This window comes from Podarcis vaucheri (assembly GCF_965113315.1).
Source record: "Podarcis vaucheri genome assembly, chromosome: 13".
Lineage (NCBI taxonomy): Eukaryota > Metazoa > Chordata > Lepidosauria > Squamata > Lacertidae > Podarcis > Podarcis vaucheri.
Genome location: NC_138751.1, coordinates 16,935,711 through 16,961,447, shown reverse-complemented (window position 1 = coordinate 16,961,447; position 25,737 = coordinate 16,935,711). Strand labels below are relative to the sequence as shown.

The 25,737-nt window shown below is 44.7% G+C and overlaps 1 protein-coding gene across 3 annotated transcripts in view; it reads left to right on the top strand.

Annotated features, from left to right (window-relative positions):
• The window catches only part of ITGAL (integrin subunit alpha L), a 50,427-nt gene that overhangs the window by 5,848 nt on the left and 18,842 nt on the right, over nt 1-25,737 (top strand). Inside the window, exons 2-16 of one of the 3 annotated variants that reach the window (XM_082195901.1) lie at nt 10,725-10,842; nt 12,380-12,474; nt 13,074-13,138; nt 13,801-13,915; nt 16,034-16,164; nt 16,621-16,766; nt 18,009-18,153; nt 18,611-18,761; nt 19,859-19,926; nt 20,391-20,523; nt 22,623-22,771; nt 22,914-23,051; nt 23,161-23,364; nt 24,208-24,338; nt 24,892-25,052. In XM_082195901.1, the coding sequence (XP_082052027.1) occupies nt 10,725-10,842; nt 12,380-12,474; nt 13,074-13,138; nt 13,801-13,915; nt 16,034-16,164; nt 16,621-16,766; nt 18,009-18,153; nt 18,611-18,761; nt 19,859-19,926; nt 20,391-20,523; nt 22,623-22,771; nt 22,914-23,051; nt 23,161-23,364; nt 24,208-24,338; nt 24,892-25,052 (1,950 nt within the window). Of the gene's footprint in view, nt 1-10,724; nt 10,843-12,379; nt 12,475-12,558; nt 12,584-12,643; nt 12,861-13,073; nt 13,139-13,800; nt 13,916-16,033; nt 16,165-16,620; nt 16,767-18,008; nt 18,154-18,610; nt 18,762-19,858; nt 19,927-20,390; nt 20,524-22,622; nt 22,772-22,913; nt 23,052-23,160; nt 23,365-24,207; nt 24,339-24,891; nt 25,053-25,737 lie in introns of those variants that run through there. The other 2 variants (XM_082195903.1, XM_082195902.1) reach the window with 2 other exon arrangements.

Here is a 25,737-nt window from a genome sequence, read left to right as displayed (position 1 = left end):
TTTCCAGGATTCTCTGGTGGCGGCAGTAGGGAGGAGTGGTTTAAAAATGCACGGTTTGTATGCAGCCTGATAGGCAGTGGCGTAGCGTGGGGGTGCCAGGGGTGCCGGCCGCACCGGGCGCAACATTTGGGGGGGCGCGTTTGGCCGGCCCTCCTCGAGGAAGCAGGAACCCCACTGTCCTCGGACCTCCTCCGAAGGCTGGCGGTGGGGCAGAGAGACCTCCTCCCACTGCCAGCCTTCGGAAGGATGCTCCGAAGCTTGGCAGTGGGGCGGAGAGACCTTCTCCCCGCGCCAGCCTTCGGATGGCTGCTCCAAAGCCTGGCGGTTGGGCAGAGAGACCTACTCCCTGCGCCAGCCTTCGGAAGGCTGCTCCGAAGCCTGGCGGTGGGGCGGAGAGACCTTCTCCCCGCGCCAGCCTTCGGATGGCTGTCCTGAAGACTTGTGGTGGGAGCAGTGGCGTAGCGTGGGGGTGCAGGGGGGCCTGCTGGACCTGGCGTAACATCTGGGGGGGGCGCGGAAGAGACTCGAGTGCTAAAATCCACGGGTTAGGGGGCGCAAATTACTTGCCTTGCCCCGGGTGCTGAGAACCCACGCTACGCCACTGCTGATAGGTGAGTGACATCTGTTGCCAAGGCAGAAAGGCTCCTGGCTCTCTTCCTGGGTGGCATCAGGGCAGGACTTTGGGGCAGATGTCCAGGGGGCTTCCACTCAGCTGAATGCACAGGGCACCTCCAGACATTTGCTGGCTGTGGCGTTCCCAAAGGAAAGGAAGGATTGGACTCTGATAAAATACAGTCATACCTCGGGTTGAATGTGCTTCGGGTTGAGCGTGTTTGAGTTGCGCTCTGCGGCAACCCAGAAGTAGCGGAGCGCGTTACTTCCGGGTTTCGCCACTCGTGCATGCTCAGACACTCAAAATGACGTCACACGCATGTGCGGAAGCGGCAAAACACAACCCACTCACATGCAGACGCGCCATCGCTTGTTACATTCTCTTCAGGATGCGAACGGGGCTCCGGAATGGATCCTGTTCGCATCCCGAGGTACCACTGTACACACACACAGGCCTGACCGGCAAGACTCTGGGAGGAGTGCGTATAATAATAATTCCTGTCCACCCTCCGGCCCAGGTCGTTTTATTCACAAAAGAATTTTTTTTTATTTACGCAACAACAAAAACACACACAAAGAAACACATATACAAAATTACACACAAATTACAAAAATAACCATAGACACATAATTTTCTTGGCAAACAATAAAACATCTATTGGTCTTAACACTAAAGACCCAACTTCCCGTCTATTCCATATTTCAAATTCATATTACTTATTGCCAATACACATTTTCATAATTAAACTTATTCTCAATAAATCTAATTTCTTCTATCTACCTAGCAACTATTACTGAAGTTCCTCGAATGCTGCAACAGAATTTAAATTACTATATTTATTTTTCAGATATTCTTTAAAAACCTCCCATTTAGAAACAAATTCCTGTTTTGATTTATTCTTTATCTTTTCTGATAAACCATCTAATTCGGCATATTCTGTCAGCTTTTGGATCCAATCTTGTATAGAGGGGATTTTATTACTCTTCCATTTTGCTGCGATCAAAACTTTTGCTGCCGCCGTCGCATATAAAAAGATACCCTTCCTCTTTTGTGGAATATCCAAATCTGTTATTCCCAGGAGGTAGGCCTCTGGTTTTTTATTGAAGGAGATCTTTAGCATTTTTTGCAGTTCTGCATGTATACTCTCCCAGAATACCTGTATTTTCCTACATATCCACCACATATGGTAGAATGTTCCTGAGTCTCCGCATCTCCAACAATTACTTGACACATTTTTATACATTTTTGAAAGTTTCCATGGTGTTAGATACCATCGATGTTGCATTTTTTGAAAGTTCTCTCTAACTGTGTAACAGTTTGTGAATTTCCAATTGATCTTCCATAAATTTTCCCATTGGGCCATGGCTATTGAATGGCCAAAATCCTGGGACCACCTCACCATTGCCACTGTTATCTGTCCAGTCAAGGAGGAGTCGGTAAGTTTTTGAAAGAGTTTTTCTTTTAGAATTTACAAGATCAGATTCGAATCGAGAAATTTCTACTGAGAACCCCTTTTGTTTGTCAGATTTAAATTTTTCAAATAACTGATGGTATTGGAACCAATCTGAAATGTGTTCTCTTATTTCCTCAAATTTTTTTAAATTTTATTTGGTTATCTTCATTTTTTAGAAGTATTTTATATGTTGGCCAGCTTTCCTGAGTATTTTTCCGTTTTAGTGCTATGGCTTCTACTGGAGAAGTCCACCACGGGACTTTAGGCTCCATCAGGTCTTTATATTTTTCCCATACAGCAAAGAGTGACTTTCTTATTATATGGTTGGTAAAATTTTTATGAATTTTCGCTTTTCCATATATTAGGTAGGCGTGCCAACCCCAACGGTTGTTGAAACCTTCCAGGTCCAGGAGGTCCGGATCCTGCAACGTGCACCAATCTTTTAGCCAGGTGAAACAGGCTGCCTCGTAGTAAAGTTTTAGGTCGGGTAGGGAAAAGCCTCCTCTCTTTTATGTCTATTAAGATCAGGTGCTTAATCCTAGGTTTCTTCCCTTCCCACAAGAATTTGGAAATTTCTCTTTGCCATATCTTGAGACAACCTGCTTCACCCAGTATCGGAATCATTTGAAATAAAAAGATTAATTTTGGAAGCACGTTCATCTTTATAATGGAAATCCTACCCAGAAATGTTAATTTTAGTTTACTCCAGGTTACCAAGTTTTTTCTAATCTCTAACCAAGTTTTGGTGTAATTATCCTGAAATAAGTTTATGTTCTTGGGGGTGATCCAAATACCCAAGTATTTCGCTTTTGAAGAGATTTTCAGGCCCAATATTTTTTCTAAGTCGTCCTTTTCTTCTGTGGTTACATTTTTAGCAAGCCTTTTATGTTTTTGTTATATTCAGCTTAAAGCCTGCCACTTCTCCAAATTCTTTAATCAGTTCCAGCACTCTTTTCAGGCTTTAATAATAATAATAATAATAATAATAATAATAATAATAATTTATTATTTATACCCCGCCCATCTGGCTGGGTTTCCCCAGCCACTCTGGGCAGCTTCCAAAAGAATATTAAAATTCTGTGATACATCAAACATTAAAAGCTTCCCTAAACAGGGCTGCCTTCAGATGTCTTCTAAAAGTCTGGTAGTTGTTGTTCTCGTTGACATCTGCTGGGAGGGCGTTCCACAGGGAGGGCGCCACTACTGAGAAGGCCCTCTGCCTGGTTCCCTGTAACTTGGCTTCTCGCAGTGAGGGAACCACCAGAAGGCCCTCGGTGCTGGACCTCAGTGTCCGGGTAGAATGATGGGGGTGGAGACGCTCCTTCAGGTATACTGGACCGAGGCCGTTTAGGCTTTCTTTAGGGTTTTCAGTCATAACAAGTAAATCGTCCGCGAAAGCTTTAATTTTATATGTTTTGTTTCCCAGAGTGATGCCTTTAACAAGCTGATCCCTTCTTATCTGATTGTTCAAGGCTTCCATCACCAAGATAAATATCAGTGGAGACAGTGGGCAGCCCTGTCTGGTTCCCTTGTTTATTTTGCACTCCTCAGTAATTCTTCCGTTGATTATCAATTTTGCATATTGTTCTGAATAGATGGCATTTATTCCTTTACAAATATTTTCTCCCAGTCCGATTTCTCCCATTAATTTTTTCATAAACTTCCAGGACACGTTATCAAAAGCTTTTTCAGCGTCCACCAACATAATAGCTGCTGGTTTATCAATTTTAATATCCAAATATTCTAAGACATTAATCACACATCTAATATTGGATTGCATAAATCGTCCGGGAAGAAATCCTGTTTGATCTTTATGAATTATCTCTTTCAGCACCATTTTTAACCTATTTGCAAGAATGTCTGCGAATATCTTGTAATCGTTATTTAGCAGTGCAATGGGTCTGTAATTGGCCATGTTTGAGGCATCTGATCCCTGTTTATGGATAAGAGTAATAAAGCTGTCCTTCCAGGTTTTCGGAAGCTTTCCATTTGCCAGAATATTATTCATTAGGTCTTTCATGGGAAGAAATAATGCTTGTTCTAACTTTTTATAGTAATTAGCTGGAAGACCATCTGGGCCTGGTGTCTTTCCTAATTTTGATCTCTGTATAGCTTGTTGCACCTCCATAGCTGTTATTGGTGAGTTCAATATTTCAGTTTTTTCCTTAGGTATTATTGGTAGTTTATTTTTGCCCAAATAGTCAATTATTTTTTCTAGAGTCTCTGAACCTTCTTTATATAGTTTTCCGAAAAAACTAACAAAGTTTTTACTAATTTCCTTCGGTTCTTGAATCCATTTGTCTTCAATTTTAATTTTATTGATAATTCTATCTTCCTTTTTCTTCTTTAATTGCCAGGCCAGAAGTTTGCCAGGTTTATTTGCAAACTCAAAATTTCTATGTCTCAACCATTTCATCTTCCATTCTATCTCTTCATTTATTATCATGGAGAATTGCATTTGTAAAATTTTTATACTTTGCTAAATTAATTCATCATCTGGTTTTTGGAAAAGGATCCTTTCCTTTTTTCTTTCGTGTCTATCTGTATTTTATATTTTATTCTTGGCTTTCCCCCCCTTGCCAGATATATTTATAAATATATTTTTTGCTATTTGTTGAAGCAATCTGACTTGCTGATCACTGGTATTGATTGGGGGGGGGAAACATTATTGGTAATACATTCATCTTTGTGGTTGACACTCTGCCTAGCAATGAAAGTTTCATTCTACCCCATATTTGCAAATTTCTTTTAATATCCCCCCCAGGTTTTCAAATAGTTATATTTATGTAGATTCATATTCTTTGCTGTTAACCATATACCTAAATACTTAACCTTCTTTTCGATCTTTAGACCTGATATATTTTGTAATTTATTTTTACTCTGTCATATTTTTTACCAGGAGTTTGGTTTTATCTTTGTTAATTTTAAGATCTGCTATTTCACCATTTTAAAAAATCTCTTCTAATGTTTTTGGAATTGACTCTATTGGTTCTTCTTGTTTGAAGAACATTTGACGCCAACTTTCTCACTGGCTCTGCTCATTCCAAAACCTGGGGGCCACTACTGCAGCCAGATATGCCAAAACAGTAGCAGAGGAAGATTTTCCTGTCAGATCATCTCCATCTCAGGTAAACCACAGATTGCTAAATTAGGCCACACAGGAGCAGGGCCAGTATTTAAAAGTTGGCAACCCTGTGGGAAGGGGAAATACTGAACTCTGATCTACCCTGATGTTAAAGCCCTCATTCCTGGCAGGCTGCAGCCTTTGCACTTTTGTTTATCTGCAAATATTTCAGCGCAGAAGGCAATCCTTCCTCTTTCATTATATATCTCCCGATTCCAGTCAGCTGGTAAACAAAGAAAGCGGCAGGTTTTTTTGTTAGCATGTGAAAAAACCACCCCCAAATTTGGACTGTTGTGTGATTTAAAGAGTTCTGAGGCTGTAACCCTCTGCACAATTACTTTGGGACGAAGGGAAATGTATTGATAAGTAAACAGAAAAAAAGAGAGGCCTGTCTGAGAGGGGTTTCAAAAATATAAATCCTCCTACAGGGTAAGGATATTTGAGTGTGAAACCTTTGTAGGACTCACATAATGCTCTTCGCTTATAATTAGAGTGTGAAATAGCTATGTCTTTTCAAAGAAGTGTGAGTTCCTATTAATTTCCGTGCGAAAGATGGAGAGATAAGATCAGAGAGTGCTTCTTCCTGCACACCGCCTCTTAAAACCTTCAAACAGAAGGCTCAGAAGCTACAGAGCGGGGCCTGCTTTGCAGTGGGACCTTTGGACTGAGCTCTTAAAAGAAGTGTGGTGACTTTGGGATATAGGAAGCTGACCTGTTGATCCATCTAGCCCAGTATAAGCAGCTCCCCATTGCTTCGGCCAGAGGTCTTTCCTAGTTCTGCTACCCAAGATACTTTTAGTTGGAGAAGATAGAGTATGGACCTTGAATTCTCTGTACAGTGGTACCTCGGGTTACATGCACTTCAGGTTACATGTGCTTCAGGTTACACACTCTGCTAACCCAGAAATAGTGGTTCAGGTTAACAACTTTGCTTCAGGATAAGAACAGAAATTGGGTTCTGACGGTGCAGCAGCAGCAGGAGGCCCCATTAGCTAAAGTGGTGCTTCAGGTTAAGAACAATTTCAGGTTAACAACGGACCTCCGGAACGAATTAAGTACTTAACCTGAGGTACCACTGTATGCAAAACAGAGGTGTCAACTTCTCAGCATGATTAAGGGGGTCCTGGTGTTGTGTGACTGATGTTGAGAGGAGCCAGGGGGCAGAGCTGAACATCCTCAAACGTTGAGTGGGCCCAGCCTCCTCAAAAATTACCCCCCCACACACACCCCAAAAGTGCTTTGGCCTCTAGGATCCTGTGCCTATGATGCCAAACATGTGCTGGGCTGTTCACCCAGGGGAAACCATGTGCACACAGATGCACATCTAAAAGGGTCCTCTCGCCTGCACGATTCATTTACTCTGCGCAAGCCTATCCTCCACGATGATGTTTCCCCTGCCCACTTCTCTGTTGCATTATACTGGAAAGACATTGTTGCCAAACAGCTTTTTTTATGGGGCCCCAATGCTCCAAGTGGGGGAAATTCACAAGGGTGCAGTCTGGTTCCCTTGTTGGAAGAAGGTCACAGGCGGAAGTGTCAATTGTGTCTTCTCCTGGTCTCTCATTTAAGTTCACTTCTCCACATTTCCACATTAGTTTGCATCTACTTATGTTCAAGTAAGAAATGCAAGAAAGCAAAGTGGCTGTCCAACGAGGCCTTACAAATAGCGGGGGAGAGAAGGCAAGCAAAATGCGAGGGAGATAATGAAAGATACAAGAAATTGAATGCAGATTTCCAAAGAATAGCAAGGAGAGACAAGAAGGCCTTCTTAAACGAGCAATGCAAAGAAATAGAGGAAAACAATAGAATGGGAAGAACCAGAGATCTGTTCAAGAAAATCGGAAATATGAAAGGAACATTTCGTACAAAGATTACCATAATAAAGGACAAAAGTGGTAAAGACCTAACTGAAGCAGAAGACATCAAGAAGAGGTGGCAAGAATACACAGAGGAATTATACCAGAGAGATATGGATGTCTCATACACCCCAGGTAGTGTGGCTGCTGACCTTGAGCCAGACATCCTGGAGAGTGAAGTCAAATGGGCCTTAGAAAGCACTGCAAATAACAAGGCCAGTGGAAGTGATGGTATTCCAGCTGAACTGTTTAAAATTTTAAAAGATGATGCTGTGAAGGTGCTACACTCAATATGCCAGCAAGTTTGGAAAACTCAGCAGTGGCCAGAGGATTGGAGAAGATCAGTCTACATCCCAATCCCAAAGAAAGGCAGTGCCAAAGAATGCTCCAACTACCGCACAATTGCACTCATTTCACATGCTAGCAAGGTTATGCTTAAAATTCTACAAGGAAGGCTCAAGCAGTATGTGGACCGAGAACTCCCAGAAGTGCAAGCTGGATTTAGAAGAGGCAGAGGAACCAGAGACCAAATTGCAAACATGCGCTGGATAATGGAGAAAGCTAGAGAGTTCCAGAAAGACATCTACTTCTGCTTCATTGACTATGCAAAAGCCTTTGACTGTGTTGACCACAGCAAACTATGGCAAGTTCTTAAAGAAATGGGAGTGCCTGATCACCTCATCTGTCTCCTGAGAAATCTCTATGTGGGACAAGAAGCTACAGTTAGAACTGGATATGGAACAACTGACTGGTTCCAAATTGGGAAAGGAGTACGGCAAGGCTGTATATTGTCTCCCTGCTTATTTAACTTATATGCAGAATTCATCATGCGAAAGGCTGGGCTGGATGAATCCCAAGCCGGAATTAAGCTTGCCGGAAGAAATATCAACAACCTCAGATATGCAGATGACACAACCTTGATGGCAGAAAGTGAAGAGGAATTAAAGAACCTTTTAATGAGGGTGAAAGAGGAGAGCGCAAAATATGGTCTGAAGCTCAACATCAAAAAAACGAAGATCATGGCCACTGGGCCCATCACCTCCTGGCAAATAGAAGGGGAAGAAATGGAGGCAGTGAGAGATTTTACTTTCTTGGGCTCCATGATCAGTGCAGATGGTGACAGCAGTCACGAAATTAAAAGACGCCTGCTCCTTGGGAAAAAGGCGATGGCAAACCTAGACAACATCTTAAAAAGCAGAGACATCACCTTGCCAACAAAGGTCCGTATAGTAAAAGCCATGGTTTTCCCAGTAGTGATGTATGGAAGTGAGAGCTGGACCATAAAGAAGGCTGATCGCCGAAGAATCGATGCTTTTGAATTATGGTGCTGGAGGAGACTCTTGAGAGTCCCATGGACTGCAAGAAGATCAAACCTCTCCATTCTGAAGGAAATCAGCCCTGAGCGCTCACTGGAAGGACAGATCGTGAAGCTGAGGCTCCAATACTTTGGCCACCTCATGAGAAGAGAAGACTCCCTGGAAAAGACCCTGATGTTGGGAAAGATGGAGGGCACAAGGAGAAGGGGACGACAGAGAATGAGATGGTTGGATGGTGTTCTTGAAGCTACCAGCATGAGTTTGATCAAACTGCGGGAGGCAGTGGAGGACAGAAGTGCCTGGCGTGCTCTGGTCCATGGGGTCACGAAGAGTCGGACACGACTAAACGACTAAACAACAACAACATGTTCAAGTAAGAAATGGAGGCAGTGAGAGATTTTACTTTCTTGGGCTCCATGATCACCACTGCTGATGGTAACAGCAGTCACGAAATTAAAAGACTCTTGCTTCTTGGGGGAAAAGCAATGACAAACCTAGACAGCATCTTAAAAAGCAGAGACATCACCTTGCCAACAAAGCTCCGTATAGTTAAAGCTATGGTTTTCCCAGTAGTGATGTATGGAAGTGAAAGCTGGACCATAAAGAAGGCTGATCGCCGAAGAATGGATGCTTTTGAATTATGGTGCTGGAGGAGACTCTTGAGAGACCCATGGACTGCAAGAAGATCAAACCTATCCATTCTTAAGGAAATCACCCTGAGTGCTCACTGGAAGGACGGATCCTGAAGCTGAGACTCCAATATTTTGGCCACCTCATGAGAAGAGAAGACTGCCTGGAAAAGACCCTGATGTTGGGAAAGATGGAGGGCACAAGGAGAAGGGGACGACAGAGAACGAGATGGTTGGACAGTGTTCTCGAAGCTACCAACATGAGTTTGACCAAACTGCGGGAGGCAGTGGAAGACAGGAGTGCCTGGCGTGCTCTGGTCCATGGGGTCACGAAGAGTCAGACATGACTAAATGGCTAAATAACAACAAAATGTTCAAGGATCAGCTGCTGTTTCAAAGCCCAGATAATTTTTTTTTCTTGTTAGGGCTGGTCCAAGACATTTTGCTGCCTGAGGCAGAGGACAAGATGGTGCGTTCCACCTGCATGTTCTCCATCCCCAATCCATGTACAGAAACCCACTGGACTGAGAGTATTAATTACACTGACTGGCAGCAGTTTCCCAAGGTTTCAGGTAGGGAGTCTCTCTCAGCCTTATCTGATGATGCCTGGGACCTTGTACATGCAAAGCAAATGCTCCACCGTTGAGCTTCCACCTTTCTCAGACACATTCCATTTCAGATAAAAATAGGCCACCGCTTCCCGCTCAGTTTGTGAATGGAGCAGAAATGGGAAACGAATGGGAATGGAAAGGAATTAAATGTACCTAAGTCCTTGCGGCTGCCCTGTTGTATCTGGCCCCCATCTGCACTATGCAGTTAAAGCAGTATCATACCGCTTTAAATAGTCATGGTGCCCCCCCCCCTAAGAATCCTGGGAACTGTAGTTTGTTAAGGGTTCTGAGAGGTTCTATTCTCCCATCGCAGAACTGTAAGTCTCAGAGTGGTTTAACCATCAATCTCTCTCCCAAGGGAATTCTGTGAGGGAAAAGGAATCTCCTCAGTACCCTTAACAGATCACAGTTCCCAGGGTTCTCTGGGGGTAGCCCTAACTCTTTAAAGTGGTACGATACTGCTTTAAATGTATAGTGCAGAAGGGGTCTAGCTTTTTCTTGCAGTGTATTCAGCTGCTGTCTGATGGACTCAGTCAGGTTGTCAAGCTTAGAATTGACTCCATCTTCCAGATAACCTGTTGTGTTTTTTTTAAGCATTTGTCTTGATTTATTTGCACAAAATTTGCATGGAGAATTGCTGTTTATTTAGCATTCAGATTTGTTTCCACGGGTTGTATGACATCACTGTCATTCCACACTTCACAGTGCACTTTATTGTTGCTTCCCTTACCTCAAAAATAATAATAAACAGGGGTTTATTGCACAAGGGCACCAAACCCACTTCAGTTGTGCAACCTCTTCTTCCCACAGACCTGTGGAGGAAATTGAACTGTGGTTTAGGGTTGTCAGTTGACCAACTCTGCTCTGCTCTTGTACATTCAACAGGAGCATGACCTGCTGATATTACTAGATAACAATGTTTATCTCCATGCCATGAAATACTTTGCTTTCTGATTTATTAAATCAAACTGCTATCTAGGGCACGGGAACAATCTAGGCCTCTTTTCCTCCTGGCTAGCTGGCAAACTTAGATGCAGTAGGAAATGACAAGAAGATGACTTCTGGTCTGCTTCTTCTTACTCCATCCACTCTGAATAAACATGGCACCTCCTATTTCCACAGGTCCATCACCATCGCTGGGAGACAATATTGACACCTCTCCAGTAGCCCTGTTCTCCTCCAATGTCAGCAAGCAGTTTGGATATCAGGTCCTGCAGTTTGGAGAAGGCCCTGACACTAGGTAATCCCCCAGTCCACATGCCAGGGGATGTGTGTGAAGGATTTTTGTATTGGGTTTCTCCTAACTGTGGGAAATGAGTGCTTACAGTTGCCGTCCAGTCCCCCGTATAGTTTTTTTTAATGCTTCAAACACCTGCCAAACAAAAATCCCAATAGCAGGAAGCTTCATCTGCTAAATGTCCAAATATCAAGCTGTTGTGAAAGGCAAAAGAGAAGTTGGTGCTGTGGATGTCTTGCAGAAGCATTATTCAACCCTGGGTCACCCATATGTTGTTGGACTACAACTCCCATCATCCCTAACCATTGACTAAGCTGGCTGGGGATTATGGGAGTTGTAGTCGTAACAAACATTGGGGACCTAAGGTCGTAGAACACTTGCTTAAAGGGAGGAATCAGTCAGGAAGACGAACAAAAACTTAATTGTCTATCTGCGATAAGTACAAAACAGTAGCAAGAAACTCCTAGTACCGCCCAGGTGCAACTAAGTCTGGTGTCCCCTGGTAATTAAATTATATAGTGATGCAGTCTATGTCCACACAATTGGCAATTTCAGGTATGGCCTTAGCTGGTCTCTTAGCAAAAGACGTTCCACACTTTAGGACACCCTCGTGTGAATCCTTTTTTTATTGGAGGGAAGGAATTTTAAAGCATTGTGATTGGCTATGGGTTGCCGTTGCCCTGACTCTGTCAATTTGAACTGCTTCCCTATGTATATTCAAGTGTCACAACTACCTAAACTGGGAAAATAGGGTGGGGAGGCAAAACTTTCAAGTTCTTGGGGACCAGATGTCCTAGCAAAATGGTAGCATATCACATATTTTACTGATGCATTTGCTCTGTTTCTTCCATGGAGACAGAAGGTGGGACCCCGGCTATAGTGATAGTTTCCTTTTGGCAGGAATTTAAAAGAGCGGATTGGCTGATTTGAGAATATTGATGGGGAAAAGCTGGCGAGTGAAGCCTCCACTCTCTGCAACTGAACATGGAAGCATTGTGGAGGACCGAGGGGGCACAGGATTCATCTAGGGTGGTGCCTTAGTTGCCCAAAGTGAGAAACCCCCACTGACAGCATGGCACAAAGCACACTACAACATTTTTGCCTGGGAAAAGAGGAATCCCATACATGTGACTTCAACTTTCACTATTCTGGATTTATATTCTGTGACTGAGTGGAAAGTTCACATCCTGTTTGGTTTCGTTGGGTTTTTTTTTTGAGGGGGGCACTCCCAACCTGTTCCCCTTTTTTTGAACTCTGTGTTATTTTTTGCAGTGTTTTTCAAGAAGTGAGAATGAAAAGTTGTAGCAGGGGGTGGGGGGAGGGCTGGTCCCTTTTTTAATGGATAGGAGCCTCCCTAAGAGCTGTGTGGCAGGCAGAAATTCAGATGGTGCAGCTTCCCTGCATTGTTTCATTGCCACTCCAGAAAAAAAAAGTTTGTCTGCCTGATTTCTGCCTGTCATTATGCTGTTAAAGGCATACTTTGGGAACTGCAGCTTAAAGGTTAAATCTTTACATAACACCTGCTATTAATTCTTGTCAGGATCATTGTGGGAGCCCCCGGTGAGCAGAACTCCACAGGCAAAGTATACCAATGTAACATGCAGAGCGACACATGTGAAAACGTCCCGCTTGACGGTGAGTTGTGGGACACTAGGATGCAGGCCCATTTAGGCAAATTTCCAGAGGGATTAATGTGTGTTTTGCCTTCCCTCTCCATCCACCATACAGGCAAGCATGAGGCCAGGTCAGAGTTGAAGGGCATATTCCAGCCAGGCAAAAAAGCTCAAGTTGGATGTGGAGCAGGGCCAGTAGGAGGTGTGGCTGAGGAGCGGTTGTGGCCTGAGGAGAGTCCTCATGAGGGCCAGAAAGAGTAGCTTGGGGGGGCTGCATTTGGCACCCAACCATGAGGTTCCCCACCCCTGTTGCAGACCCTGAATAGATAGTCCTCAGTGAGCTTCCACAACTTGACAAGAATTATGCCACAAGAATTGAGGAAATGCTCCAGAATCTCCATGTCAGAGGTGGTTCTAGGGAGATTCCCTAACTGTCCCTGGTGGCCTGTTCAAATGGCCGCCATTTTGCCTTGGTGTGTGTGTGTGTGGGGGGTGTCCTGACTGGCTTTTAGGCCTGTGCAGCTATCTAGGGGGCAGGGGGGGTGGCTACAGATCTGCAGGGTCTACATTGATTGTGTCTCATTTGGCACGGATCCATCTGACCTCGATGTCTCTTTGCAGGGGGCTCCGGGGTGTCCCACCTTGGCATGACCCTGGCAAGTGACGTTCGAGGGTCGAAGATGATTGTGAGTCTGGGCTGGAATTGCTTTTAGGGTGGTGGATTTGAGCAACACAAACTGGGCACAGAGTCTTTGGGTCGTATTCAACTCACTTTTATTCAGAGGCGGCCCGTTAAAATGAATCGACCCAAGCCAGTCATGACAATTCATTGTAGCGAGCCTGCTCTGAGGAAAAATGTTAGTTGAGTACAGCCCTGTGTTTCCAAGATTCATTTGACTCTTAGGATGAGAGTCTCAAGAATCCTTACTGTTTATTAAATTTACTTCCCTCCCAAAGGAGACCAGGGTTGCCCCCAGAGACATTTTGGTGCCTTAGGCGCAAACCCCAAATTGCAATGGGAAGTGCTTTTATGCAACTCCTGTTTGTGTCACTTAAGGCCTGTGTAGGAGAATTTCTCTGGGAATCAGCTCAGACTTCAGCTCTGCTGTCCATAATCTTCCACCTGGGAAACCCCTTCAATCTTGGTGGCGCTATCTATCTTTGGTGGCCACAGAGTTCTGCTCTATTCGGTTACTTCCGGAGAGTTCCAGAACCCCCCTTCTCCATTCATCCGGCTGTGGACTTCCCTTGTTCCAGAACTTTCCTTGTCCCTATCTAATGCCATCTAATCGCTTACTCTTTTTTATATTTATTTTTCACCTGTTACTTGAAACTTCCTCCCCTGCAGGCATGTGGGCCGGGACTCGCAGAGCATTGTGACAAAAATCTTTACCTGAGCGGGATCTGCTATTTGTTTGATGCCAAACTGCACAGCCCAGAGAGCATAAAGACCGGATACCAAAGTAAGGAGAAAATGTCCCTTCACCCTGAGCAGAAAATTCTCAGGTTAAGCAAAGGTTGGAAAGTCAGAAGAAGCTTCTATTATTTTATTTTTAAATAAAATAGTTCCATCTTTTGTTCTTTAGCCATTAGTTCCGTCTTTAGAGAACAACTTCTAAAGTATGAGCATTGTTTCTTAGGAATGCAACTTGCAAAGTTCCTTTCAGAGAAGAGCTAGGTTAAAAGGTGAAACAATACCTCAACCTCTTCCAAGCCTTTCCTCGATGGACTATTAAGAAGCAGTTTCTTGTTTCTTAATATTCCTGTTTGGACACAGGAAATCTCCTCACCCAATTGCCGGCTCTCTTGTCCCAACACTTATTTGCAACTTCCCTCTTGTTTATTTGCTTGGTTGTTTGTTTGTATATAGATATGCATATCCCAATACATTGAAAATGGAAGTATTGAAATGGACACAAGCAAACAAAGAATTACACTCTTTACAAATACCATGAGGTTATGAGTAAATTTTATTAATTTTTTAATTTTTTTAAATAATTTTTATTAAGTTTCATATTACCAAATTAAACACATCAAATCAATTAGTCCAAATTATAACAATACATATCATATAATCCAATTGTTTTCCAAATTATAATTTTTTTGTGGGGGGTACCCATGCTTCTTGATTGGCAGGAGTCCAATCCTCGAATATTTGTTCTTCTTCCATATTAAGAATGATGTTTCCAGTCTCCTCTTCTCAATACTTGTCATTGCTCATTTTCCTTTTCATTCTCCTCTGAGTTGCTCCGCAAGTGGGTTGAAAAAAACAGTCTTATTTGTGTTTCTGTGTGGGCTTTGTGCTGCTCTCTCGTAAATCACTCTCATCCAACAGTCCTTTCTGCTCGAGCGAGTAATCGCCATTTTTGTCGTTCCGATGAAATACAGTCTAAAAGCTTGCTCTTTAGCTTTTCCGACCTGTTGCATCGTGAATTAGTCTTTTTCCAGGAGGGCTGCCACTTCCAGTTCACAATCTCCTTGAAAATAATATATCTTCGGCTCGCCCTCCCCAAGACCAACTCCAGCAACACAGGTCTCTTATCAAGTCTCCATTCTTGCTGCGTCACAAGAGAGAGCCCTTCTTCTTTCCAAATCCTTCGCAGAGTAAAACCTTTAAGATCATAGTTATTCCCACACAATTCATTTTTAGTCCCATTTGCAATTAATTTCTGTGACGGATCTTCAGAGGGAGGGTTATTAGTAATCACATAGAGCAAAATAAATAAAAAGTCGTCCCCCCCCCTTAGTTCCGGCATTCCAATCCACATACCATATCTACAGTGCTTTGATGTAATCTTCCATCTCAGTCCGTCTCAGTCTTATTCCTTTCAGTGGTAAAATTATTAGCAGATAAAAACCTCCTGCCTCTCTTGAAGCATGTGCATTATCTTTGCCAATTTTTCCCCCTTTTAAGTAACGCAACTAGTTTCGCACCTGGAAGCAGCTTCGGAGGAGTTCCGAGACCCGCCGAGGGTTGTGCACCCAGTGCCTCACCCCCTCCTTCTTCCGAACTCGGGGGCGATTTATGGCAACAGCGGGTGAAAACAGCATCTCTCCTCCCTGGAGAGATGAAGGGAGACTGATATACTCCCCATAATCAGCCTCTAATTACCTCATGCGAGCTGGATAGATGTTAATATCCGCCATCTTCCAAGGCGCCCCTAGTGGCCCCCCCCAGTTATGAGTAAATTTTAAATACTATAATTCCGGAGTATCGATGCATAAACAATAAAGAGAGAGAAAAAGGAATACCAACTTACTTCATGTATTTAATATAGCTAACAGGGAGAAGGTATTAACTGGATCATTTTATTTATATATTTATACTATTCTGTTTATGAAGAATCATATTCATATATTATAAAATTGCAATAAGATATAACCAACCAACTTTGGAACAGTAGTTCTTTAAACATTGCCCATTCTTGCTTGAAATCAATTTATTTTCTTTTTCCCTGGTTGAACCCAAAGCATCCAGGTAATTTTACTTGAAGTTAGCAGTTCCCATAGTTTAATAAACCATTCCTTCCCTGCCCATATTTCCATCTAGACTATAACCAATCTCCCCATTCATCCCATAGAGTGCTTGAAAGGGAATGTGGACCTGGTGTTTCTCTTCGACGGGTCAGAAAGCATGAAAAATAAGGATTTCAGCAACATTACGGAATTTATGATTGGTGTGATGGACGGACTATACAACAGCACTGTACATGTAAGATATACTTGTCGGACACCAGAGGGTCACAGCCCAGGGCTTTGAGCAGCTGGAAAAACAAAGCAAACTTTGGAGAAGTGAGCCATAGTTTTGTTTGATCGACTGTGGGACAACTCACAGTTAACTTGTGGTTTGTTAAACAAGCAATGTCTTAAGCCAGCGGTTCTCAACCTGTGGGTCCCCAGATGTTGTTGGACTACAACTCCCATCATCTCTGAGCTCTGGCCTTGCTAGCTAGGGGTGATGGGAGTTGTAATTCAACAACATCTGGGGACCCACAGGTTGAGAAAGGCTGTCTTAAGCAAACCATGGTTTAGTGTTACTTGTGAACCAGGTCGATGTCTGTGGTCCTTAGTAGTACACCTTCATCCTTCAGCCTGGGCAAAAAGGGTTAGCTTGTTTTGCATTACTGTTTTGCCACAATGATTCACTCTTTCTGCTCTCCCCTTCCAGTTTGCTGCTGTGCAGTTTTCGAGCTCACCCAAAATTGAGTTTGATTTCAATGATTATACAAGAAATCCCAACCCTCGAGCACTCTTGAAAGGAGTGACACATATGAAAGGCATTACGAACACCTTCAAGGCCATCAGATGTGTGGTGTGAGTAGCGTTGCTTTCAGTGGCTGGCAAAGTCGGGAATGGGGCCCTTTGGGAAGGAGGCAGTGGGCTGTAACAGATCATGGGATTATGTGTCCTTTGACAAGAGATACATAAACTAAGAACCTGCCTTGGAGCATAGCCCCCCAACTCTATCATGACAGTGAGCAGATACCATCGGTTGTAGAGTACCATCATAAGGCATAGCAGTAGCAGAGAAGTGCCGCCACTAACTATAGGCTGTTTCAGGTTCAGATTTTACTGTTCTTTGCAGCCATAAACATAAAATGCATACAGGAATCAGCCTTATTCCTGCTGCAGGGCATGCTTTTACCCAGCTTAGATTTCAGACTATGTCTATTGAATATTTGGCTGGTAGACTTTATAGTAGGCAAGTAAAGGAACATTTTTGCGAATGCAGAACAGGCCCAGCAGAAGATGCCGTGCCCTATATTTTATACTGTCCTTTATATAATTTACCAAGGATTAAGTGTATTCTTCCCCTTCAGGCCTCCTTACAAGGACAGCCAGAGGATTATAAGACAAGATGGCTGCTGGATTAAGTCCTTCAGCTCTAGGGTAGCTTTATTTGCACTAGCGGCAAAAAAAACAAAACAAAACTCAGGAGAGTCCTGACTTATATTAGTGCTAATCATTAAGGGAAATTTTAAACTAAACGAATATTTTAAATTCTATTTGCATTCTCAGGGCTTATCCCTGTTTTATGTTCTTGGTGTTTACAGTGTGTTCTCAGAACGCTGTCTTGGGTTTGGAGGGTGGGGACCGCTTTTGACTTTTATAAAAAGAGGCCTGGATGTAAGTCACCCAATATGCCCACCTTCTCCTGCATTCTGATTCCATAAGATTCAAATCGTAGTACAATACAGTGCAGCGTGATAAATAAAAGAAGCTTTATAAGACACTCAAATTAATATTCTGATGACTGGCACCAACAAGAAAGCTTGTGGCAAAATTTGAGAAATTAATCTTTTGTTCTGGAGGGAGTTGGAGGGAAGCAGGGGAAACTCTGTGTTTTGCTTATACCTTGTTGAAAATCAGTAAAAATTCCTTATACGATAAATAAAAGCAGCAACAACAACTCAGTTAAAAATCAATATGAATACTTAATGTGGACATGCCATGGACCACCTGGGTGAACCTTACAGACCACAGTTTGGGAACCCATATTTTCAAAGGATTTGCCTTGGTCCAGAAAATAACTATTCCCTTGTTTACTGATGGCAGGGATCAAGTTTTCATTCCCGAGCGCGGCATGCGGAAAGGATCTAACAAAGTGATAATCATCATCACCGATGGAGTTGCCACAGATAGTGACAATGGGGTCATAGCCTCTGCCAAGAAAAAAGGCATCTTGCGCCTTGCCATTGGGGTAAAGTACCTAGGAGTTGTGTCTCAGCCTTGCAGGATAGTGCTTAAGTTCTCCAAGGCCTAAACAGAAAACAGCCGGCAGGAGGCTGGAGGAGGTACAGGAAAGCGGCTGTGGCGGCTGCGCTACCCCACACATCAGCTGTTAGGTGAGGAGGCTGAGCAGCGCAAACAGAGCCTTGCTGTGCCTCCAGTCTATTTGGGGCTTCCTCCGCCCTCACTGACATCCTGTTCGGGCTCCGGGGAGGGTCTTCTCACCAGTCCCAAGGACTCTCTATCACATTCCCACCATTTCTGCATTTGAATTAAATTATTTAATTCCCAGCGCTGCACGTATATACGGCCGTGCGTGAGTCGATCAAGCATAAGTGGGGGGGGGGGGGCGGCGGACACCTGTATAGACTCCCCACTGCCAAGTCCTACCTTGGTTTGCCTCATCTGGTCCTTCCTTGTCTCTCCAGGTTGGGCATTATTTTAACACCAAAGAAGCTCAGGATAAGCTCCGGGAAATTGCCTCAGAACCCACAGACCAGTTTGTGAAGGTGCTGGCCACTTTTGAGGAGCTCAGAGGCAGCTTTAACGACCTCCAGTCTAAGATCTATGCGATTGAAGGTGTTTATTTGGGTTCATGGATTAGTCACTTGTTGGGTTGGGTTGGGTTGGGTTGGGTTCGATGGGATGGAGAAGAGGGAATGGTAGGGAACCCTGTCTTTCAAAATGATATCTTAACAAGCACCCAAAGCTCACCAGCAGAGTACTGGTCAATCTGGAACTTTTGTGGGCAAGGCCAGATTAAGACACACTGTGGCCCTGTATCAAATTTAAAAGGCTCTATAGCATTACCAAAAAGAAATGGGTTTTGTTCTTTTATTTTTAACCAATTGTGTACAACTTGAAATGCAGATTTTTTGTTTTTTGTTTTGGTATTTAGAGGCCACATATCTGAGACCCTGAACTGTAATTTACTTTGCTTGTGTGTAAACCCAGCACTGTCTCTTGGGGCCACCCCCTGTGTTACAGCTGTCCAGCACATACCCTCAGGGATTGTTTCAGGTGGTCCCATGAACCATATGGGCATATCTGTGGAAAAGATCCTGTGGGCATCACCTGGTGGCAGAGATTAATTTTGGGAAGTGGGGTTGCAGGCCACCAACCTGTCCAAAAGACAGATGGACTCTCTGAACTAGAAGCCACCCTGTTCACTCATTTTGCTTGCACACTTGCTGGGGTAACCTGGCAGTGAGGTGAGTGTACTCTGACCATGCTCAGAGGGCCACACTCACCATCTGCATGCAGTGGTGGTAAAGTTCAGTCATTATCTACTAAATTTGGTCACTTGTTCACAATTCCACCACTCAGTTTCCTGTACTCCATAGTTGTACTTTCTCAGGGCTCATCCACACTTCCGTTTGTCCTGCCACTTTCCCCAAGGAAAACCCACAGTCTAGTGCTGAATTGGAACAAGTGGCCATTGGTGGGTTTTTTGGCAGATTGCTGTTTGTACTGATTTAGCACTAAAGAGTGGGTTTTATGGGGGGAAGCAGGGAGGGAAAGGGAAAACCTGTTCTTAGAAAGAATGGGACAAGCAGAATTGTTTGCAGATCCTCAGTTGAAGCAGCTGAATCTCAGCCCCATCTGCGGTGGGAGGTTTATACAAATACATCTCTCTCTGTCCCCCACCTACCCTACCCAATCTGTGTACATTACAGGTACCAGTGATACTGGCTCGTTCCACCTGGAGTTGTCATCGAGTGGACTCAGTGCTGACATATCCCAGGTGAGCCAGAACTGTGGAACACAGTGCCTCTTGGTGCAATCTGCTTTGAAAAACGGAGCATAAACTTCTGGAACAAATAAATTAAAATAAATCCTTTTGTAGGTACCTGCTCAGCAGTAGGTCCTACTGAGCTGATTGGGAGATCACTCCCTGGCAAACTCATGTAGGGATTGCATCCTGCAGGGTAATGCCCGGTGCCACTATTTATTTCCATTTCCATTTCTGAATGGCTTCCTGCAAAGCATCTCAAAGCCATTTTGCAATATGTTAAAAAGCGTAAAATAAAACAGTTGCTTATATATCAACAATTAAAAAGAGCGGCATATGCTAAATCCAGTACAGATGATGAATGGGGTAAAAAAATCTCTGCTTAGAAGTGTTGCTGAAAACGTGTCTCCTAAGCATTGATTTTGAAATTGTTTCTTTCTTCCTTTTTCTCTCCATGTCTCTCTCCCCTATGGCAGGGCCGGGTGGTCTTGGGTGCTGTGGGTGCTGACAACTGGGCAGGGGGCCTGCTAGAACAGCAGAAGGGTTTGGCCAGTGAAAAGTTCATCACGACTCCCTCAGTCAGGAAGGAGATGGAAGGCGCCTACTTGGGTGAGTAGAGAAGGCCTTCCTTTCTTTGGGCCTCTGCACCATCTCCCCCATTAACTGGGCCTTTATTTTCCAGTACGGAGTGTTATGGGTTTCAGAACTCACAGGGTTAAAGAGTTCTGAGTGACGTCTCTTTCCTGAGGCGTGGTTACAAACACTTAAGGGAGTGGTTTGACTCTGAGTGTTTCAGTCTGTCTGTGTACGAGGGAAAGAATGGGCGAGCTTTCGCCAGGTCTGATTTATGCTGTTATGCTACATGATTAAAGGCTAAGAAGATAAGGAATGCCTTGTGTCTGTTCTGAATTTATTACCCACACGCTGCAATTGCTTCTAACTGCTGCGATTGCTCTGCTACCGGCCAAAGAGGCAGAGGACTTTTGGATCGGCACGGATACTTAGCAAGCTGCGCAACGGAAGAGTGCTGGACTCCATGTTTGGCCTTTCTTGGCACTCATGGCACTTTTGGCCTCTTGGCCGCATACGGAGCACATATGTGTTGTGTGGAGTTTTTTGTTTGTTTATCTGAACAGGGTATAGATATAGCTATCTTTCCTACGGACAGTTATTTTTCCTACATAGAGTTGGCAGCCAACCTGACCTTCCTCCAAGGTAGTCCAGCGGTGGGGGAAAGAGAAGGCCACCAACCTTCTAGCAGTGCCTTCTAAGTGCATTTCTTATTGAAACACACATGAAAGTGAAGGCCACGCCTTCACCTGCCTCCCGGCTGATATCACATGTGATGGAGCAGGGCAGGAGAGCGGGGTTTGGGGTGTGGGAACTGCTGCACGGGCCAAATTAGGGCTCCTGCCAGGCCTAATTAAGTCTGTGGGGGCCAGAGATTTCCCCTCCCTGTTCTAGACAATTGTGGGTTTTGGTATTTGTAAAATTATCAGTTAAGACCAGAAACGTGAAATGCAGTTACAACAGTGACAGCGTAACTTGCACGTCAGTGCAGTGTTACACACCACCCTGATCGCTAAGCAGTAAGAGACTCTAGAGGTTCCCAGAATTTACCCAGGGTTTGGTCTCCTTGGAATGAAGCTCAGTAGAGTCTATGGTGTCTTTAAGACATTTGACTTTATTTACACGTATATACAACTTGAAGAAAGGGTGGAGGGGCTCACAGCAGAAACTCTCCCATTGAACTTGCCGCAGACTGACCCCACCCCACCCCACCCCAACTCATAATAGTAGGATGCCTCGGGCTTTTACCAATACCTAAGGGTTAATCCATGGGTAGGCAAACTAAGGCCTGGGGGCCGGATCTGGCCCAATCGCCTTCTAAATCCAGCCCGTTGATAGTCCGGGAATCAGCGTGTTTTTACATGAGTAGAAATGTAGAATGTGTCCTTTTATTTAAAATGCATCTCTAGGTTATTTGTGGGGCCTGCCTGGTGTTTTTACATGAGTAGAAGTGTGCTTTTATTTAAAATGCATCTCTGGGTTATTTGTGGGGTATAGGAATTTGTTCATATCCCGCCCCCCAAAATATAGTCTGGCCCCACACAAGGTCTGAGGGACAGTGGACCGGCCCCCTGCTGAAAAAGTTTGCTGACCCCTAAGTTAATCTCAAATTAACGAAAAGCCAAGGGTATCTTGGGCAAATGGAGGAGGAAGGGAGAAAGGAATACATAGCTGGTAATTGTTTTGTTGTGAGGAAGTGGGGTGGGTGGGGGAGACTTTGAGCGCCTTTTGGCCTCAGCTGGGGGGGGGAGTGCCTTTTGACAACAGGTTCCTTTTTCTCTGAGGCTCTTGGCCCCCTCTCTGATCACAGGGGGCCTAAAGAAGCTCGCTTTCTCCCATCTTCCACAAGATTCATGGATCTGATAGGGGAGAAAGCTTCATTGCTTTTTTGCACGTTGAAAGCAAGACTTGACCATCCAGAGCTGGGGTGGTTAGAGATGCTGGGCTTGCTCTGAACTTAAGTTTCTGAGAGCTCTTAGCAAGTTTCTAGATCTCTGTGTTGCAAAACGCAGGGCAGTGTGTGTGTTGTGTAGAAATGCCCCTAGTCTACACCTTCTTTTTCTTTGGTATCGCCACCTGATGGTTCTTTTCTTTTCTTTTCTTTTCTTTTCTTTTCTTTTCTTTTCTTTTCTTTTCAGGGTATGCACTGAAATTTCTACAGCATCAACAGAGAGAGCTCTATGCTGCTGGTGCCCCTCGATATCAACATGTGGGAAGAGTCCTCATATTTGAGGTCAACTCCAGTACAACCAATTGGACATTAAAGCAGGACATTCCAGGGCAGCAGGTGAAGAAAACAGGGCTCCTATTGCTGGGAGGGTCCGGACATTCTGGTCAACTTTGATGCCAGGAATGAGACAAAAGGATGATTATGGCCCCCCAGTAGGGCCACCCCTTTCACCCTGGATGTTTAAATATTTCTTTTGCAGATCGGATCATATTTTGGGGCAGCGCTCTGCTCTGTGGACATAGATGGCGATAAGGAAACAGACCTCCTCCTTGTTGGAGCCCCTCAGTATTTCACAGAGATGAGAGGGGGCCGAGTTTACGTGTACACCTGGAAGCAGGTGAGCAGAGCTGTGTGTGTCCTGTGCACCTGTGCAGGAATCCCGCGTTGTGTCACAGAATCAGTGGTTTTGAAAGACAGCAGCCTTTCAAGGGCACCTCTCTTTCCAGGGTACTCTTGTTCGCCAGGGGGAGCTGACTGGGGATCCAGGATACCCCTTGGGCAGGTTTGGAGCGGCCATCACAGACCTGTCAGATATCAGTGGGGATGGACTGACGGATGTGGCCGTCGGAGCCCCCTCAGAAGACGATGAGAAAGGTGCTATCTACATCTACAACGGACACGAGAAGACCCTGCAGATGCAGTACAGCCAGGTAACCAAATAGGGCTACAGCACTAACTGGCATGCCCATGTGCCGTGAGGGTGAGAGAACCGCCACAGGAAATGAAGGAATGTTAGTAATGAAATGCTCCTCTGCCCACCAAGGAGCCTTCCTCCTACTTTCACTACACGCTCTTGCTCAGAACAGGGACTCGCACAGAACCATGGAGGTGGGGTAATTCTTAAAGGTTCATGTTCTAAAAATAAACTTTGGGGGGAGGGTGTGTGTGCGCGCACACAACGGCAATGTGTGTCCTTGGTTTTAATTGGGAGGGGAGAGAGTGCGGAATCTTGGGAGCCTTAAGAGTTAGAGTAGGGAAGCCTGCGGCAGTCAGGATCAGGGCTGGGGAGCCTCTTTGAGTTTGCCCACCTGTCAATCACAGTACAGTGATACCTCGGGTTAAGTTATTCGTTCTGGAGGTCTGTTCTTAACCTGAAACTGTTCTTAACCTGAAGCACCACTTTAGCTAATGGGGCCTCCCACTGCCACTGCGCTGCTGGAGCAGATTTCTGTTCTCATCCTGAAGCAAAGTTCTTAACCCGAGGTGCTATTTCTGGGTTAGCGGTGTCTGTAACCTGAAGCATATGTAACCCGAGGTACCACTGTATGTCATTTGACATATTGCAATGCCAGGTTATTGAACTGTCAAACCTCAGCTGTGCAGGGTGTGGGAGGTCCAAGTTCTCCCAGCCCTGCTTTAGCTGATGCCAAAAACTCATACAAATTAGCACCAGTCATTAAGTTTCTTTTGGCTTGTATTTGATCTGTTTGTCCTCCTGAATGGTCACATTGCCACTTTGCATCATTCTAGCCAGTAGCATTTCTCTCCCACAGAGAATTTCAGGAGCCAGAATTTCTCCTGGCTTGGTCTTCTTTGGACAGTCTATCCATGGAAAGAGAGACCTCAATGGAGATGGCCTCACCGACATTGCAGTGGGAGCTCTGGGGAAGGTTGTGGTGCTTCGGTGAGTGGCTCTGCGAGAACCAAGACTCTTGCGCTCTCCCAGAGGGCAGCTGGGGAGTCTAATGAGTTTGTGGCTAGGGTATCCAATCAGTAATCAGTTAAGCTTTTTCATTTTCTGTCAGAGGCAACCTGTTGCCTTCAACCTAACACCATGTCAGAGCCAGAGAAGCCTGGGATATGTAGTTTGTTAAGGGTTCTGAGATTTGTTAGGAGACTCCTAGTCCCCTCACAAAGCTACAATTATCAGAGTTCCCTTGGAAGAGGAATTGATTGTTAAAACCACTCTGGGAATTGTTGCTCTATGAGGAAAATAGGCCTCTGTCCCCACTGAATTCATTTGCAGTTTATTTACCCCCATCCAGGTACCAGTTTAGGACATGCACCATCTACCCTGATTCAGATGTTGCAGAGCTGGCGGGGGTTCATCATCAGCATGCTGGTGACCCCTTGCTCCAAATCTAATGACTGTCCTCACCTTGGGGGCCCCAAAGCCAGGACATAAACATTTCTTTTAAATAAACAACAACCCAAGTTGCCATCTCTGGTTCCTGCAGCTCCAGACCCATCATTACCGTGGTGACAAAGGTGCACTCCTCGCCCAAGGAAATCCCACGGGAAGATGTGGAGTGTCTGGGTGATGCCAGCACCTGGAAGAATCTGGTGGTCGACCTCAGCATCTGCTTCAGCACTAGCTTGGCCACCAAGCACTACCAAGGTGAGGGTTACCAGGGAATCGTGGACCTTGCCTTGAGCCTAATCCTGCTGTCCAGGGGAGTATTCATCACCCACATCTGCAGCATAGAGGACTGACCTGGGGGCTGAGGCATAACCTGTTCCCACAGTAGCTCCCTTTCCCCAAAGAGTAGCCCACATATTCCACACTAGCTGTTCTGTCTGAAATTGGTACCTTTTGTTCACCTCTCTCACCTTTTATACACAATTCAGACAATGGCCTCACCAAGCCATTGCATCCCAGCATTTTCTGTGTTGTCCTCTCATTTTTTCCAGACCAATTGGTAGTGATTATTGTTCCACTTAAAATTTGCAACTGCAGTACCAGTTTACTTCCCTTGCATGCAAAGACAGGCTCCAGCGGATGGAGAGGATGAGACTAACAGTGGGTCCTGTTGTCAGGAAGGCGGTTTCTGCATGTGCTGTGGGCAGATAAGACTCATCAAGCTGGGAAGGTAGCCCATTTAGGAGAAGGGAAACACTGAGCCTAAGGCTAAGGAGTAAACCCTACACGAATCCAGAGTGGAGTCCCTAAAACAGACAGCACTTGTATACCTCCTTCTGGCAACTCCTGCTGCCAGGCTGGTGCCAAACATCTTGCTGTGCTTTCCTTTGGACCACATCAGCGAGGCCAAGAGGGGTCTTGTTGTCTGGGCAGCCCAGGACTT